The sequence below is a fragment of the Aphis gossypii genome, chromosome 1 (genome assembly GCF_020184175.1).
Source record: "Aphis gossypii isolate Hap1 chromosome 1, ASM2018417v2, whole genome shotgun sequence".
NCBI classification, from domain to species: domain Eukaryota; kingdom Metazoa; phylum Arthropoda; class Insecta; order Hemiptera; family Aphididae; genus Aphis; species Aphis gossypii.
The window spans coordinates 22,556,553-22,574,449 of record NC_065530.1 but is presented as its reverse complement, the minus strand read 5'-3'; the positions used below and the strand labels follow the sequence as shown (position 1 = coordinate 22,574,449).

The following is a 17,897-nucleotide window of genomic DNA, read 5'->3' as shown; positions in this document are numbered from 1 at the left end:
GTGTGTGTGTGTGTGTGTGCGTGTGTGTGTGTGTGTGTGATTCGCCATAAGCAGCTATCGCTGGCGGGCGGGAACTATAGTGTGCGTGTGAGAGCGCGTGTCCGTGTGTTCGGGTGACGGCGGCGTGCGAGTGCGTGCGCGTACGCGACCCAAAGGAACCAACCGGCGGCCCCAGTCGACGGGATCACACGAACGCCTGTCGCCCGCTCACTAGTGCACACAACTCCGTGACGGTTCCGTGCTGTTAAAATTGGGTCGGTCGGCGGAAATACGTTTGGTAATCGAATCGGCGCCGTCAGCGAAATCATTGTAATACAGACGAAGTACGCGCACAGTCCATCGGTGTAAACGATCCAATCAAATCGTCCGTTAAATGGCTTTTCTGAAAATATCCACATCCCGTAAGTGCAGTCAATTACTATTGCAAGAGCCGCTCAGAAACGAAGTGTACGCTCGGTTCGTTCGGTCGCTGACCACATCCACCGCCAATGGACCCGCAGAACAGCACCAACAGCGCAGGAACAGCAGCGCGGTGTCCGGCCAGGCGGCTTGCGCCGTCGACGCGAAACCCAAATGGGATCAACTGGACACGTCGTTCGCCAACCCAGAGGCCACGTTTAAGAGCAAGACCACCTGGGAGATATTTAGAGCTTACATAGTGTACCAGCTATGCTCGTCCAGTTACCTCGTCGAGAACAACATGCAGGTAAACATGTCGCTTTGGCTCGATCCGTAACGCTCAACACGAGTATAATACGTGTGTACTGTTACATGTGCATAGTTAGATACATCATATCACTCTGTAAGTCGCGTGTGTATGGATTGCACACGTTCGTGTAACACTGGTGTGTGGGGTGACTGGTGGTTTGTGTCTATTGACTGCCTATACCTATACACACTCGCCACTTGTGTACCTACCTGTGCTTATCCTTTAGACAGTAGGATGGTTTAAAACTCAAAGTCATTTTATTTCATTAAGACGTGTTGTAGTGTACATGTATTAATGTAGAGCGATGAAACAAAATTAATGTTTTGATACCCTCCTATATCAATTGTACCATATACAACTCACATATTTCATTTAATAAATGTCTAATCGATTCTAGTATTTATATTCGTTATGGTAACTATTTTTTATAGGTTTACCTACCTACCTGTTTAATTTTCAAGTTGGAAAATCAACTTTATTTGATAAATAATTCACTTGAAATTAACATGCTTGTTTTCTACCTCTTAACTTTTATGTTACTTAAGTTTCTAATCTATTATTGATATTAAATTGATAAAATTTATAGAATCTAAATTTGTATTGATTTAATTAATGTTAAAGGTTATCCGGAAAATAATTAAGAACATTAAAAAAATAAATATAAGTTACAGGTCAATTGGTCAATTATTATGTATTATATTAATTAGGTACATATTTTTTCATCCTTTTATAATAGATAATAATTAAAAAAAAATTGATAATATTATTATAATGAGTCACCATATTTAAAATATGTTTTCTGTATTTATTATGATAAACATGGTTTGCTGGTTGAATATTCATAGAACCCATATATCAAATTTGCTAAAAATTTAAAATTAGCCTGCACATTACATTTTGCATGCGTCAGAATATTTCTAGATACCTATAGGATGTAAGATGATTTTTTACTTATTATTTAAAATTATGTTGGTAACTTTTCAATACCTATTCAGTATTATACATTAGGTGTCGAGGTTTTTTTTTTTTTAAAAGGTATTGGTTTTAATTTTAATATATAAGTACTGGTAATTTATTTACCTCTACCATCTTTTGCACAATATATCTTATAGCATCTAATGAGCAAATTGTTCTAAAATCTAGATCATATCATTAACTATCATAGTTGTTTTAAGTTTTTATCTAGTACTTTTTATGTTAAGTACAGTATCATTGTAATAATTGTGTATAATATTAGGTTATAAAATAAATAAATTTGAAACCTAGAAGTTTTAAGGTCGATTTTAAGATTATAATCTGAAATTTTAGTAAAATCATAATTTTGATTTTATAATAATTATTAACCCAAACTTATAATATGTTTAAATGCAAGCTTTTCATTTTACTCACTGCTAAAAATGTATTAGATGATAGGTTAAAGTAGATATAAATAAAAAATATAATATAATATATACATATATATTAAATGTAATATAAATTATAATGTATAAAAAACATTTATTTTAATTTTATTCAGGCTAAAAAAGGTATTAGATGATAGGTTAAAGTAGATATAAATAAAAAATATAATATATATTAAATGTAATATAATGTATAAAAAACATTAATGTTTGTAAATGCACTAGTATTTACTTTACTTATTAAATTAAGATATATTTAATTCTATATTAAATTTATTTATATAATTATACTTTATTATTATTTTTTTTTTTTTAGAATTAAAATAGGTTGAAGAATGGAGGTTAACCTAATCTACTTTACTTATAACTGTTGACTCAGCTGAAAAGATTTAAAGGCTAAAATATTTTAAATTTTAATTCTACACCTATTGATAAATATTTTTAATTTCATTTTAGATAACTGAGATAATTTGGTAGTGAGAAATCAAAAGTATATTACTGCATAACCTTGTATGTGAATTTTGATGTGAATGTGACATTAAATTATTTTTCAATATCTTGATATTAATGATGACTGGGATAACAATCTACCCATTAAATTAATCCAAAAATGTTTGTCCCTTGCATGTTGCTTAAACCAATTTCTACTGTATCACAACTCTATTTTTATATTTATTATATATTTTATAATTTTTTTAGCTCATGAAACTTTGCAAAGCTGTTTTTGGTGAAAAATTATTTACCCTAATGATGAAAATGACATTTTATGGTCATTTTGTTGCGGGAGAAGATCAATATCGTATTGTTCCTACATTGAAACGCTTAAGGTCTTTTGGTGTTAAACCAATATTAGACTATTCTGTTGAAGAAGATATTAGTCAAGAAGAGGCAGAAAAACGAGAAGTTGAGTAAGTATGGTGTTATAACTTTAAGTTAAATTTTATTAAATAGATAAATAAACACTAATGTTTATTGACCTATCAGATGTTCACAGAAATTATTTAATATTAGACAAGTACCAATAAATTATAATAAAATAGACTTGTTTGTTGATGTATACAAAGTTAAAAAGAGATCTTAGGGGAATATTATTAGGATATGTAATCTATAATTATTCAGTATATTGTATTTGGTTAAACTTATCAGCTCGCTTATCAGTAGAATACAAATATTATTTAGATCTGTGAAGTTAAGTACATGTAATTTTATAATTTAAATGTAAATTCAATTTAAAATCATTTTGTATTTAAGTATTACGTTATGATCATTTTTGAACTCTAATATTTTGCACTAATAATTTAATTACTTGCTTTAAAATTAAATTACCAAGGAAAAATTGGAAAATGGTGTAATCTTTACAATTTGTAATTAGTCAATTTACTCTACATTAAGATTAACAAAACTAAACATGAACTTGTCAAGTAAAAATGTTGCACTCTGTAAGATAAGAACAACAAATGTATTTAATGTGCAATTAAACTACATAATATTTGAATCAAGTTTTATAAGAATAACTCCAATTATAGAATTCATTTCAATTAAGATTTTACTTTATAAGGAAAAATATTTCGTGTAATCTGTTTGCCTTGTTTAGAATATATTAAACTCAAGGACTAAATTATTGTTAAGTACATTAATAGTTTACATAGTTACCACCAGTAATAGTAATATATATATATATATATATTTTTTTTTTTTATGTAGCTAAAATGTGTTACCTAGGTATTTATACTAATTTTATCTATTATGTATGATCATTTTTGTTCTCTATATATGAGAAAAAGATAACAAATTCAAACTATAATTAATAACAGTTCACTCTGTATTAATAAAATAAAATTATGATTATTTTGTTCTAGTTAAAATATATACACATATAAGTTTCTTCTTTTAAAGTCTCATTAAAAATTGTATTTGCTTTAGTTTCACCTCCCTGGGATCTAAAGGTCTCTGAATATGTGTTATTAAAATTGCCACTCAAAAATATTAATATTCCCTAATAATCCTAAAAAGTAATTAATTTATTATTACCTAAATGTATTTATTTTTTTATGAATACTAAATTCTTTTACCAAGTACATAATTTATGAACATATTCTTTCCTAATGAAATGTTATATTTGATACTTATATTGAAACTAGTTGACTTTCTTTAAATCAAAGATTTATAACATGTTAATATTTGTATTAAAAATCAGAATCCATATAATGTTGATTGTGTTATACCAATTACAATTAAAAAATGTAATCTTAAAATTTATAAAAGTAATACAAGTAGGAAATTAGGTAGGTAGTTACTCAACTGTATACTAGGTGTTAAATGTTCCTTGTCATTGAGGAGTAGAATATGTGCTAAATTTGAAATCAATTTAAAATCATTTCATATGAAAAACAATATTTAATAATTTCATTGATTTTTAACTACAAGATTATTTACAAATTTCGTCATTTTTATCAAAATTAGAACTCAAATTGGTTATAAAAAAAAAAAAATCTAACCTATGTCTGCTTAATATTTTTTAAATAGCTATAGCTTTTAATAATAACAATTTTTACATATAATTAAATTTTCAAAAAAAAAAAAAACTTAAAAACCAAAATGTCTTCAATTAATCAAAAATGTTAAGTAATTACAGTTATTTATTTTTAAAAACACTAAAAATCGATTTATTTGATAACAATTTAAAAAAATGTTTCTCGAAAACTTATTGCGTGTAATAATAAATTTACCATGCATCGTTGCTGTGTTTAGATTTTTGTTTTAAATATTTTCAATATTATTATAAAAAATACAATAACTAAAAACAATTATGATTTAAGATAAAGTGTTTTTCAAATGTATTCGATTTAAAATAATATACCTCGCTACCTTAGATAACTCATTTTCGAATACTTTAAACACTAGTTATAGTAAAATTTTTATGAATTTTATACTTAATCTTTCGTGGTTTTCTTTTATCAAATTTAAATCAGCGTTTTCCAACTTGTTAACTCGACCTTTGAATACTGATTGCATTTTCAAACATGTTTCTCGATACTTTCTTCGGCGTTATCGCGACTGCCTCGATGCCGAACTGCGTTTCTTTTAGAAATGAAATATAATTGACAGAAAGATGGGAGCTAGAGAATTGAGCGTAATAAGTTCGAGAGAAACTATGATGTATTTGTCGTAATTAGAAAAATTAAAATTGTATTAATTTATTAGATAATAATTTAATATTTACCGAGGATTTTTATATGGCTCTTGTGTTCAAAATTAGTTAATGTTAAATTGTTCCTATTGTACAAAGTTCTACAAGTTAAAATTAAGTGGCAATAGTTGTTAAAAGTTGTAGGTGAAAATTCCCTGTACTTATTAATCGGGAAAAACAAAAACGAAAAAATAAATAATAAACAATTATTTTCACGTTAAACCAATTTCTGAGAAAATTAATTGTTTATTTTATTTTATTTCAAAAACAAATGATCGTAGAAGAAATGTTCACCAAGTAACTATTCAAAATATTTTGACTGTGCTTGAGGTATTTATAGACAATTTAAATTAAATATTTATATATTTTATTTTCAATCAAAAAAAATTGATTCGATAAAAAACCTTGAAAGTTGAAAACTCAATAAAACGTTTTTATAAGTTGTTGTAAATAGAAAAAAAATGAGCATAGGTACATCTTTTTCCTGTTTTAAATTAGCTTAATTTTATGAAAATTTAAATTCAATTATTATAGATACATTTTAAACTAAATTATTTTATTATAAGGTTATACAAATTAATGAATAAATGGGTAAGATATACGTCATATTCTCTGAATTTTTTATTTATCTATTTGAATATGTATATACTCAACTATAATTAAATATGGGTTATTTAAAGCCAATATTTAATATGTTATAATTTTCCTTATAAAAATTTAAATGAAAAATAAGTAATAACCAGTTACAATTAAAGCTTAATATGCTGATATTGGACGAGCGATCCCAATTGACCAGAGTTTATGTGTCTTAATAAAATAATACAACCTATCTTCGCCCATTTTTTTATTTATAAGATAATTGAAAATTGAAATTATAAAAAGTAGGTATCCAAAAAGATTAAATAATAAAAATATGTTTAAATCTTATTTAATTATTTAATTGACTTATCATAGATTATTATCATTCCCGCATACTAGTATTTTCTTATCTTAAACCTACTATTATTTTATAGGTTTTTACAAAAGCCATATAATTAAATCAGCTCTAATACACGCTATTTATTTTTCTAAATAATATACTTAATCATATTTGTTTCTAACCAGGATATTATGTTCAATGAGCTTGCAGAAAAATTTTGCGTGTAATTTTTACAATTCATTGGACTTTTTACCCATTATTTCAATTTACCTAATAATAATTGATGGTATAGATTATATTTAAGTTTGAAATATTGATATTTATTATTTATTTATTCATTCAATAAATAATGCAATTTAGGAGTATAAACGTACCTTTAACAATTATAAGGTATATTTATAATTGTTTTATCATTATTTATTATTTATAGATTTATTATTTTATAAATAAACGTCTTTCAAAAAGTCACCATTTATAATCTATAGGTAGAGATATTATTCTATAATAAATTATTTTATGTAGGTAGGTATTTATAAGTATTAAGTACTGGATTTATCAGTATAAAAACACATATTTATAGTATTATTATAACGATAATAGCAATAGGTAGTATGGAATTAACTTATATTTAATATTTATTTTTAGATCAAGCATGTCAGAAATCGAAAAAAGAGACCAAGATGCTGCTCAAAAAGAAGGTAAACTTTTATGAATATAAAATTTAAAGTTACTGTTCAAATAGCACTTATTTAAATTTTTATTTAACTGCTCGATTTATTTGTTTTATTAAATGCACTAATTTGTATTTTTAATCCACTAAATAAGCTCAGACATAAAAAATAAGAATAAATTTCCTGCGCAGATTGCGGCCAGGTGCAGTGGAAATGGATCTTTACATTTCAACTGTATATTAAACCTTATATTCAATAATAATTAATTATTAATGATATTGATTTATTTATACTAAACTTTTTAAGTTAGTAATCGGGCTGAATATAATGTGTTAAGATATTAAACTTTATTTAACTGAAATACAAGCAAGTTTTGAGAAGGCCAAATGATTTGATAATTGGTTGTACCTATTGCTTTTTTAAATTTTAAATTGATACATACAAACTAAAGTAAGTATATACAAAAAATTTAAACAGGTTTAATAATAATGTTGCAGTTAAAATTGTAGATAAATAATTTTATAGAAAATAAAATTTATAGCAGATTTGTACTATTGTTTATAAATTACATTCTATGCCTTTTGCACAATATTTCCCAACCTGTTGGGAGGGGGTTATTTTTATAATGATTTGGAAAAACAAATAAAAAATTAAGGAAATACAGAAATTTTAACGTTACATAAATTGAATTTTCGACAAAATCTATTTCATTTTTTGATGTTATTCAAAAACGAATAATGGTTGATACTAAAAATGTTCTTCAAATATTAATTTTATCGTTTTTTAGATTCTGAACGGAGTGATGAATGTATTGATTTTACAATGATGTATGTTTTTGTTTTGTTTTTTTTTTTGTTTTTGTGTCTGTGTACAGCATAACTAGTCGAAATAATGCTTCAATTTCAAATTTCGGGGGTGGTTTCTGATGGAAAAGTGAATATTATTCTTGGTGCATTATACGTAGAGGTAAAAAGTAAACATTTTCCAACAGTTTTCAAAAAAAATCGAGAAAAACAAAAAAAAAAATGACGGAAAAACGGGAATTTTTACGCAAAACCAGTTTTCGACCGAATCGATTTTTTTATATGGTTGTAATTCAAAAACTAATCACTGTAAATACTTGAAATTTTCACCAAATGTTTATGTTAGTGTTATCTATATACAGTTAGATTTTCAACAATTTTTTTTATTAGCATTTGAAGTTCAAATTTCGACAAAAATTCGTCAAAATCATGAATATTTGCAAATTATTTTGTAGTTCTAAATTCATAAAATTGTTTGTATTTATATTTAACGTTAAATATTCTAGACTGACAAATCATCTCCGTTCAGAATCGTTTTTCGTATACAATGGTACCATTCCATTCAAATTTAACCTACCCTAGTCCGAGGTCCACCCCACCCCCTAATGTACAGCAGAGCGGTATCCACTTGTCGACTTATTTTTTTTTTATTTACGATAACATTTTCAAAATATTTTAAATATTTATGATCTATTTATAAACATAAGCAATTTAGTTTTTTTTCTTTAAATGTTGATTAAAAATTATTTTTAAGTAGAAATGCTTGAAAATTTAATACTTCGTTGTTTTTTCAATTATAAGTATCTATTATATCTACAACCACAATAATGTTTTATGCGCATTAAAGTTGGATTTTTGATAAAATTCATTAAAATCGCGAAAATTATTTTATTAATTTTGTTTTTATACTTAGGATTTAAAAAATATAATACTATTAAGTCAAAATGATGCATTAAGACAATTATTTTTTGTACTTATTTTGAGTTCCAATTTGGAAGAAATTACTTATTTAAACAATAAATAATTCTATATTAATTATTCTTTTGTAATTTAAAAGTGTGAACTTGAACTTTAATGAATTTTATTTTACGCAATAATATTTTTGATTTATTTTAAAATATCTATTTCTAGGCTGTTCATGAATCTATTTTTACTGTTTATGGTATTTACAGAAAGTTATTTTTAAATTTTGTGTTAAATATTAAGTTAATATTTATATCTTATATAATATAGCATAATAAATCTAATAACTTCGGAAACAATTATGTCAACCTACTGTAAAACTAAAAGTAAAACAAATTACTAATTATCAAAATTAATATCACTTGATTAACCGTTCCGCTCGGAATCGTTTTTCGTATACAATGATACATCATTAAATTCTAACTTAACAGATCCATAATAGTGATCAAATGAACACCTAATGTACAGCAGAACGGTACTCATTTACCAAACTTTTTTATTTTATTTTATGTTTGTTTAATTTTTACATATACTATAATATATATTACTATGCATTTTTATTATACATAATTACATTTTCAAAATATGTAAATTAACTTCAAGTTATTACCCATTTATTTCATAAACCTATTCACACCATTTTTTGGCAGTGTAGTTAATAAAAATAATATTTATGCTATAAATTATATTTTTTATTATTATAATAATTTAATAAAAAATACAATATTTTCAGCAAAAACTAAATCAACCTATTGCTGTAACAGTCAAATAAATTACTTTAATAGGAAATCAAAAAACATGAAATGTACTTAGTAATAACTAATATTCGCTGATAGAATGTCTCGTTAATCGTTTTATAAATCATTGAATTCAAATTTAACACATCCATTACATTGACCTACTCAAAACTAACTGTACAACAGAACAGAATCCACTTTGTCTGCCTTTTTAATTATATAAAATAAGTAATAACAAATTTCAAATAATTTATTATAAAACATAAATGTAAAACTTAAAGAGGACTTTCTACCTGCATGTATTGTATTTGTCTTAGTAAAATATTTGAGAATTTTCAACAGTTCCAATTTATTTTTAGACAGTTAAATATTAGAGTAAATTAATCTATTAGCTTTCATAAACTTTAAGCTAATAATATTATCATTATTTTCTCTTTTATCGTTCTTTATAACAATATTTTAATATTTTTACCTAAGTTATGATTATGTAACATATTGTACCATGAGAGTAAACATATATGTCGTTACCTTAAAGTTTGATAATAGATGAATTTATTCTAATTTAGCAACATAAAGCTGAAACTACTGATAGGTAACAAATCTGTCATATTATCTATTTTATTTGACAGAGAAAAGAAAAAAACATGTAGGTCCTATTATGTATTAACAACTTATTTTTAACACTGCCATTTTAACTAATTTTGTGTTTGATTTAACTAACGCATGCATATTTGTGTTTGGGGTGGCTCCTATTGGACAGGTTCTGTTACAGCGGAAACAGTTGGAGGTTCTTTACCACAGTACCATGTGGATAAACAATTTGCAGACAGAAGGTACAAGGTACAGAGTGCTCGAACCTATTTCTACCTTAATGAAGCTACTTGTGAACGTAACATGGAAGTATTCCAAAACTGCCTACATGCAGTAGCCGGTAAGATTTATAATACATTTTTATTATTAATAAAGCAACATAGTAAAAATATAAATAAAAACGTATATGATAAGTAAAATATTAAAATAATATTATGTGAAATAAATAAAATTAAGTATGTTCTTAATTTCCCATTAAATTATTTAAAAGATAATGTCTATACATATTGCTAATTGTAGTTAATATGTTATAGTTAATTTTACTAAATAAAAACAACTATAACGCAAATACAAATTTAAAAATTTAATGTTTTTAAAGATAATAAATATTTTGGATGTATACCAAATATTCATTATTATATTATTAATATTTGAAAATAATCATCTAAATCCCACTCATGTATGTAATTTTAATAAAAATATTTGTATTTTGTTTTAATTACAATATTATTGACTATAAATGTCAAGCCAAAAGTTGTATAAACACTAGTATTAGTTCTTACATTACTAAGTTTTGTTTTGTGACAAAACCAATGCCTAATAATAGAATAGTCATCAGTCGTTGGTCAGACCTTCATTATAGCTCAAGGAATAATTCAGAAAAGATTTTTTTTCTCAATTTACTGACCTATATTGTGACTATAAGAAAACTAGTTTTACAGTTATGAAAGAAATATTTTGCTTTTATTATAAATATATCTTGCTAAAAAAATATAATCAATCTATTGATAATTTATATTATGGTATTACTTATAACTTATAAGCGTTGCATTGTTAATTTTCAATCACTTAATAAAAACTGATTTATGTAACACAATACCTAATTATATTCTTTGTAACTCTGATAACGCTTAAAATAGTCTTTAATTACAAAATTATTTTCTACACAAATTGTCTATTTATTTATATTTATAGAATGTTAAAGTAGGTATTGCCGGTATTAGTTGATATAGTGTAGATATCACTAGAATCTTTATGTAATTCAAAGTTTGATAATAAATTAAATGTTCTAAATTTGAAATTTTTACAGATCATTGTTTATTTATAGAATTTTTTTTTTTATAACAAGGTGAAGGCGGAAGCTATTATTTTAAATAATATGAGTCCTAGTAATTAAATTATCATAAACATTTTCTAACTAAATTGAAATTTTATTTTTTTGATATAATGTTTTTAGATATTATAAATAAGAGCATTTTTTAAAATATAGCGACTTTTCTTTCTAAATCCATCAGCAAACTAACGTTCAGAAAAATCAACCTTGTGTTACTTAGGCATTAATATGTTGGAAGTGAATTAATTTTTTACACAAAGTTAAGAGCCTTACTTATTTGTTTATTGGCCTTTTTACAATGTTTCAATTTTTATATTCCCTATAAGTTAGGTTAGAGAATTTGTTGCACTAAAAAATCACCAAATATATATTTTAAATACACAGTGTACTTTCGATTATTCGCGGATAGGTTGCTTGGCATCCACGGAAAAGCGAATTCCGCTGATAATCAACAAAATTAAATTAGTGCATGTTTTATTTTAATTCTAATATTCATATAATATTACGAAAATATTTTAAATTATTTATACGCAAAAAATTTCCATAATCGAGAGTAGGTACACTGTATAGTTTTAAAATAATAATTAAAAAAAATATATATTACTAAAATAAAGATACTTTGACAGTTTGACTAGGGCATTATGTATATAAAAATAAAGAAAATCGCAAACAGAACGCGTATAATAAACCATATCAACACGCTGAACACTGAATGTTTGAATTTGAAATCCAAATATGTATATTGTGTCGATATAACCGCGTATCGACATTATTGATTATATTATTTTTTGCCATAAAAAATTAACTAACCGGTGATTTTAGAAAATACATGCATATTTGAATAGACAATACTACCGTAATATAATGTAAATTTAAACCCAACAATTTTGGTTGTATATTAAACAAAAATATTAATAAAATTATTAATTAATTAAAATAAGTTTTAAAAAGTATAAAATGGAAGAAATAGTCCATAAACATAAAAAAAATTGAAAAGAATACCTAATCATTTACATGCACAAAAAAATTTTAAAACTAGCTTTATGCCTGTCCCATCATAATATGTATATAATATTTTTTTTACCTATAACTACCAAACATATGAAAATGCTACAGCTACCTCTGCTATAGCTATGATTATGAGTAATCATGTAAAATAGGTATTATTACAATTTAAAAATCTTTATATCATTTAAATCTTAAAAATTTGAAACAATGTAATAAAGCAAATTGTGTAATTTTGTTTACTTTTATTTCATATTATGTTTAGTTCACTGCTATATTAACTCTAATTATATTAGATGGTTTTGCTAAGCGCAAACAAACCAGATTTGCTATCTTGAATGTGGGTCAGAGAAAAAATAAATAAATAGTATGTTTACATCCTCTTTACATTTTAGCACGTTTTAGCAGGATATTTTGCAGATTATTGAGTACCTATACAATTTTTATATCAGATAGTGTTTGTCACTTTTATAGTGACATCGTATGTACACTTTTATTATAGCTTACTTTTAAAAAAATATCAATGTTGATATTTATTCATTTATTTATACAATATCATCTGTGATTTATTCAATATTGGTAATAAATAATACTTAATAATATTGGTATAGTTAATTAACATTTAAAAAAAATAAATGGTTATTTTATAAATATTTTAATTATATATTACTCTTTAGGTGCTACATATGGAACAGGAATTACAGCAATCAAATTAACTGCTCTTGGACGTCCTCAACTTTTGGTAAATAAAATAATAATAATAAAATATCAAAAAAAAATTCAACATAAAACTAAAAATATTTATTTGATATTACACAGTTACAATTGTCAGAAGTAATTATGAGAGCTCGTACATTAGCTAGTGAAATTATGGGTGGCAAAGGTAATGTAATTGGTCAGCATCTCACTCTTGAGGAATTAGATAAACGTTTGTTTGAAGCTGGAATCAAGGATACAAAAAAATTTTTGGAAAAAGTCACCAAAGACAGTCAAGGGTAAAATTAATTTATAAATTTAAAATGTTTGTTTTTATTTAAAATAGTTAAATTATTATTTTTTTGTTTAGTGTTATTCATTTATTCCCATGGAGTGGTTTGTTAGATGAAAATTCTGAATTAAGTGATTCGTTTCGTGTCCCTTGCTTGAAAGAAGGTCGTATGGTCAGATTATTATCTCAATTATCTAAAAAAGAAGAGGAAATGTTTCGTAATATGGTTCATCGACTTAACACATTAGTTCAAGTATGAAATACTATTTTGGATTATTTATTAATCCTATCATAACTTATAATGCAGGGTTGGCAAACCTATGGCTCACATCTCATTAATAAAAACCAAGCATACATTTATAAACATTTTAGCTCTTGATATCATTGTATAATCTGTGAAACTCAAAAATATTTATATTAGGCACCACTATTATATAGTGTGATCCATTAATTGTATCATTTATTATTTCAAAAACAATTAATGTTTTGAAAATTAAATATTTTTTTACATAGTTGTAAATCATTAGAATACATCATTTTTCTAAAATTAAATTCTTTTTCCTATTTTTTAGTTGTATATTTTTTAATGACAGCATTTGAATTATTCTGAATATTTCAAATTTATAATAGGTACCCAAATTTATTTGCTTTATCTATTTAAAGTTATAAATTACGGACATAAATTACTTAGGTGTTTAAAATTTGATCTTTATAGATAAAAATACTCTCAATATATTTCTGCAAAATAACACTTGATGTTGTCATTTAAAAGATATACTACTTAAAAATACAAAAAAAAAAAAAATTTACCAAAAATTATGTTTTGTAACAACCCACCCCAAATTATGTAAAAGAATTATTCTCTAAAGTGAAATAATGACTCATGTTAAATGATAAAAGTGGAATTAAATTAATTATATTCATTTTTACAATTTTTAAATAGACTGCTAAAGACCTAGACGTCCGTATAATGATTGATGCTGAACAAACATATTTTCAACCAGCTATATCTAGATTGACTCTAGAATTGATGCAAAAGTATAATACAGAAAAAGCTATTGTATTTAACACATACCAATGTTACCTAAAAGAAACACTTAATGAAGTCAAGACTGATTTAAATCAAGCTAAGAGACAAAAATTCTATTTTGGAGCTAAACTTGTGAGGGGTGCTTACATTGATCAGGTAAATTGTTAAAGTTGTAGTATAAAAAATATATATATAATTTAGAAAGGATTATTAACTGTTAATATTGTAAAATTGTTTGGCTAATATTTAGTTATTTTAATATCCAATGAAATCCAATGAAACATGATGTATTTTACAGGAGAGGGCAAGAGCTGCAGCGTTGGGCTATGCTGATCCAACCAATCCATCTTATGAAGCCACCACAGAAACTTATCATCAAACACTGACTGAGTGTTTAACACGCATTAAGCAACTGAAAGATCAGGGTGATGTTTGCAGCAAGATTGGTATAATGGTTGCATCACATAACGAAGATACCGTACGTTTCGCATTATCACAGTGAGTAAAATTAACATAATGCTAATATATTAAATAAATATATTTATTTATGTCATTTTGACATTAGTCCAATTCTTTAAGTGAATCATTCAATGTTATACCTAAAATGTAATGCGGTAGGTTAAAAATCAAAACGGGGTTAGAAATGGTTAGGCTACGTTTGTTAATTTGATAAATTTTGCAGAGACACATAGAATAGTGTCTAAAAAAGCATTTCCAACGCCATCCAATACAAGGGAATAGCGATTACTGGAATAAAATGCAGAAATGGATATTACACAAAACAATAAAACAAAACAAAACAACAGTACTCATCATTTATGAAAACCACCACCAACATAATAATTTAAAATTTGTTTCATAAAACATTTTTCGTTTTTGTTTTCCTCACTTATCAGAATGAAAGAAATTGGAATCTCTCCTGAAGACAAAGTAATCTGCTTCGGACAGCTGCTTGGCATGTGTGACTTCATCACATTTCCCTTGGGTATGTTACGTTTATACTAAACTAATATACATCAATCCGCTGAGCATAAAACTAATATAACATTTTTTGAATTTTTGACAGGCCAAGCAGGATATTCAGCGTACAAGTATATACCATATGGCCCAGTCAACGAAGTGCTACCATACCTGTCTCGTCGAGCTATGGAGAACAAGGGTGTGTTAAAGAAGTTGGCCAAGGAAAAAACATTACTGAGAAAAGAACTTATCAGACGCATATTGCGTGGGCAGTTTTTCTACAAACCTAATGGCAATTATACGCCAGTTTAAGAACGAAATATAAGCCTTAATATCATATAGTAAGCGCAAGTCTCTCTAATGGTATGCCGATTAGTCTTATATTATTACTATCTCCCTCTAATATAAACTTAACCTAATTATATGACCGATTAGATCTGAATAGACAGTACTTTTCAGTATTACAAGCAATAATAGTTTGATTTATATTTCAGAATCTCATCTTACCTAAACACGTAAACTTGTACTTAAAAATGATGGAAAAATATGTTTTTATAATTCCATTTTTATTCTTTTCGTCCTTAATGAAACTTAAAAATAAACTACCAATATGTTGATATAATTTATTAATCGGTTTACATTGAACTGCGCTTTTAAATTTATGCCGGCCTTTATTCGTAGAAAACAGTTTATTACTGTTTATAAATAAATTGTTAAAGTAAATATATACATAAAAAATAGTTCGTTTCACATTTTTGTAAAAAAAAAAAAAAAATGTTATGTTATTTTATTTTATACAAAACATTTAGTTCTACGCTAATAATATTGAGCTACTGAAATATAAAGCCATAATGAGTTGTGCCTATATAAGTGATAATATGTTTTGTTAAATATTAATATTTATAGAAAATATTGTTGTCTTTTTTCAGCTGTAGTAATAATCATTAACTATAAAAAAAAAATATGAATAAGAATATTTAAAATAAGACTATAAATGGTTATAAATTTGATATAATTTTTTCTTATTAGTACAAAGATTATCCATCATAAATAAAAATAATATTTTGTCACAATATTAAAATTTAATACAAATAATATGTTAGCGTTATAATAGGTTGTCATATTAAGTGTAAAATACTTGAAAAATTAAAATGTACTGGTTGAACAAGCTCATATATTTATCACTTTTTCACATACAATTATCAAAATATTAATTAAGATTGATATAAATAATATTTATATTATTTATAATATTATATTATAATTCTATGGATAATAGGTTTGATTTATTTATCATTTAAAATTTCATAACAATTTCTAATGCTATATTTACCTATCCAGTTATTACTATATTAAAATGCATTATACTGATAGAAGAAAATGTAGGTTTGTCACTTTTTTAGCTCTAAGTTTAATAAGATATTAGGTTTTGTTTTACTTTTTAAGATAACAGCAATGTGATACTAAATTTAAAAGCAAACAAAAAAAAAATTATTTCAACTGAAATTATAGTTTTCTCCTACTGTTAAAAAATAATTTCTACTTCAAGTACTCTCCATACTAAATTTATGATCTTGTTGAAGGTACATACAACTTTTTGAGCTTTTATTCAACTAATTTATTAGTTATTACTTATTTTAATGTATTATGTAAAATAATAATACAAGTAAATAACTAACACTATTTATATTGATAAGTTATGAATGAATCATAGGTATTTTTAGATCTGGAGGAAGTCATTGAATGATTCATATATTTAGGGTTGTTGGTTTAAAATGGTAAATTGAGTGAAATTACCAGTATATCAGTATGTGAGGAGAGCAAGCTTATTGCCTTGTCTTTTTGAAAGTATTAAGTAATTATATTACGCATAGCTAATACTTGTGATTTATGAGGGTAGTTGATATTGGTTTTCAGATAGATTCTACTTAACTGCCAATTGTTGCAGTAAACAATGTAATAGATGTACAGATGTTGGTTAGTATTATGGTTATTTATTAAAAAGTTCATAGATAACATATTATACAAATATGAATTGATTATTAATTTTTTATTCTATACAATTGGAAATTGTTTTATTCATTATGATATTACAATTTTATGTTAAAAATATAATACTAATTATAATGAAATACGAAAAATGTTTTTCTTCAATACATTGTTCAAGACAATAATTTTTTTTTAAGTTTTTATTTATCACAATATTTAGCTATCAAATGGATTTGTAATACAGTTTGACAGAACATGGTCTGGACTGTGCCTAACACCTTAAATAAATTTATTGAAAACAATAAGGTGTTTTTATTTTTTTCAGCATAATAAAAATAAATATAGAGGTGTCTAATCCAAATTGATTAAGTTTGGATTTTACAGTATTTACTGTTTTAACGATTTAAACATTGTAAACTAATTAAATCAATGTATTATTAATCATATTAATGACACTCAGCTTCAGTACTAAAGTGTAGTATTAATTTATTTAGGATAAATAAAAATTAAGCAAGTTCTGGTTTAAAGAGACTACTGTAACCAATGTAACTTGCATCAAATTAAATAAACCTTTTAACTCATCAATTTGTTTAGTTATTTATCCTTGAT

General features: G+C 25.1%; 1 protein-coding gene across 3 annotated transcripts; it reads left to right on the top strand.

Moving 5' to 3' along the window:
• Positions 1-19: 19 nt before the first annotated feature.
• Positions 20-17,873, top strand: LOC114129113 (proline dehydrogenase 1, mitochondrial). 3 transcript variants are annotated; one of them, XR_003592808.2, is made up of 11 exons: positions 20-706; positions 2,809-3,017; positions 6,864-6,916; positions 10,153-10,323; positions 12,999-13,063; positions 13,141-13,316; positions 13,388-13,562; positions 14,253-14,495; positions 14,638-14,837; positions 15,022-15,324; positions 15,406-15,469. XR_003592808.2 is itself a non-coding variant. In XM_027993745.2 (11 exons), the coding sequence occupies exons 1-11, from the start codon at positions 374-376 to the stop codon at positions 15,609-15,611; spliced, it is 1,908 nt and encodes a 635-aa protein (XP_027849546.1). In that variant the 5' UTR covers positions 29-373; the 3' UTR covers positions 15,612-17,873. The 3 variants fall into 3 exon arrangements, 2 of the variants coding, with proteins under 2 accessions (XP_027849546.1, XP_027849545.1); XM_027993745.2 differs by having other exon boundaries at positions 29-706; positions 10,165-10,323; positions 15,236-15,324; positions 15,406-17,873; XM_027993744.2 differs by having other exon boundaries at positions 32-706; positions 15,236-15,324; positions 15,406-17,873.
• The last annotated feature ends 24 nt before the right edge of the window (positions 17,874-17,897 follow it).

Excerpts from the sequence above, each read along its gene's own strand:
- LOC114129113 (XM_027993744.2), top strand. The coding sequence starts at position 374 with ATGGCTTTTCTGAAAATATCCACATCCCGTAAGTGCAGTCAATTACTA. Across the intron at positions 13,064-13,140 it reads TTGGACGTCCTCAACTTTTG|TTACAATTGTCAGAAGTAAT; the intron begins GTAAATAAAATA and ends GATATTACACAG. Across the intron at positions 13,563-14,252 it reads GACTTAACACATTAGTTCAA|ACTGCTAAAGACCTAGACGT; the intron begins GTATGAAATACT and ends ATTTTTAAATAG.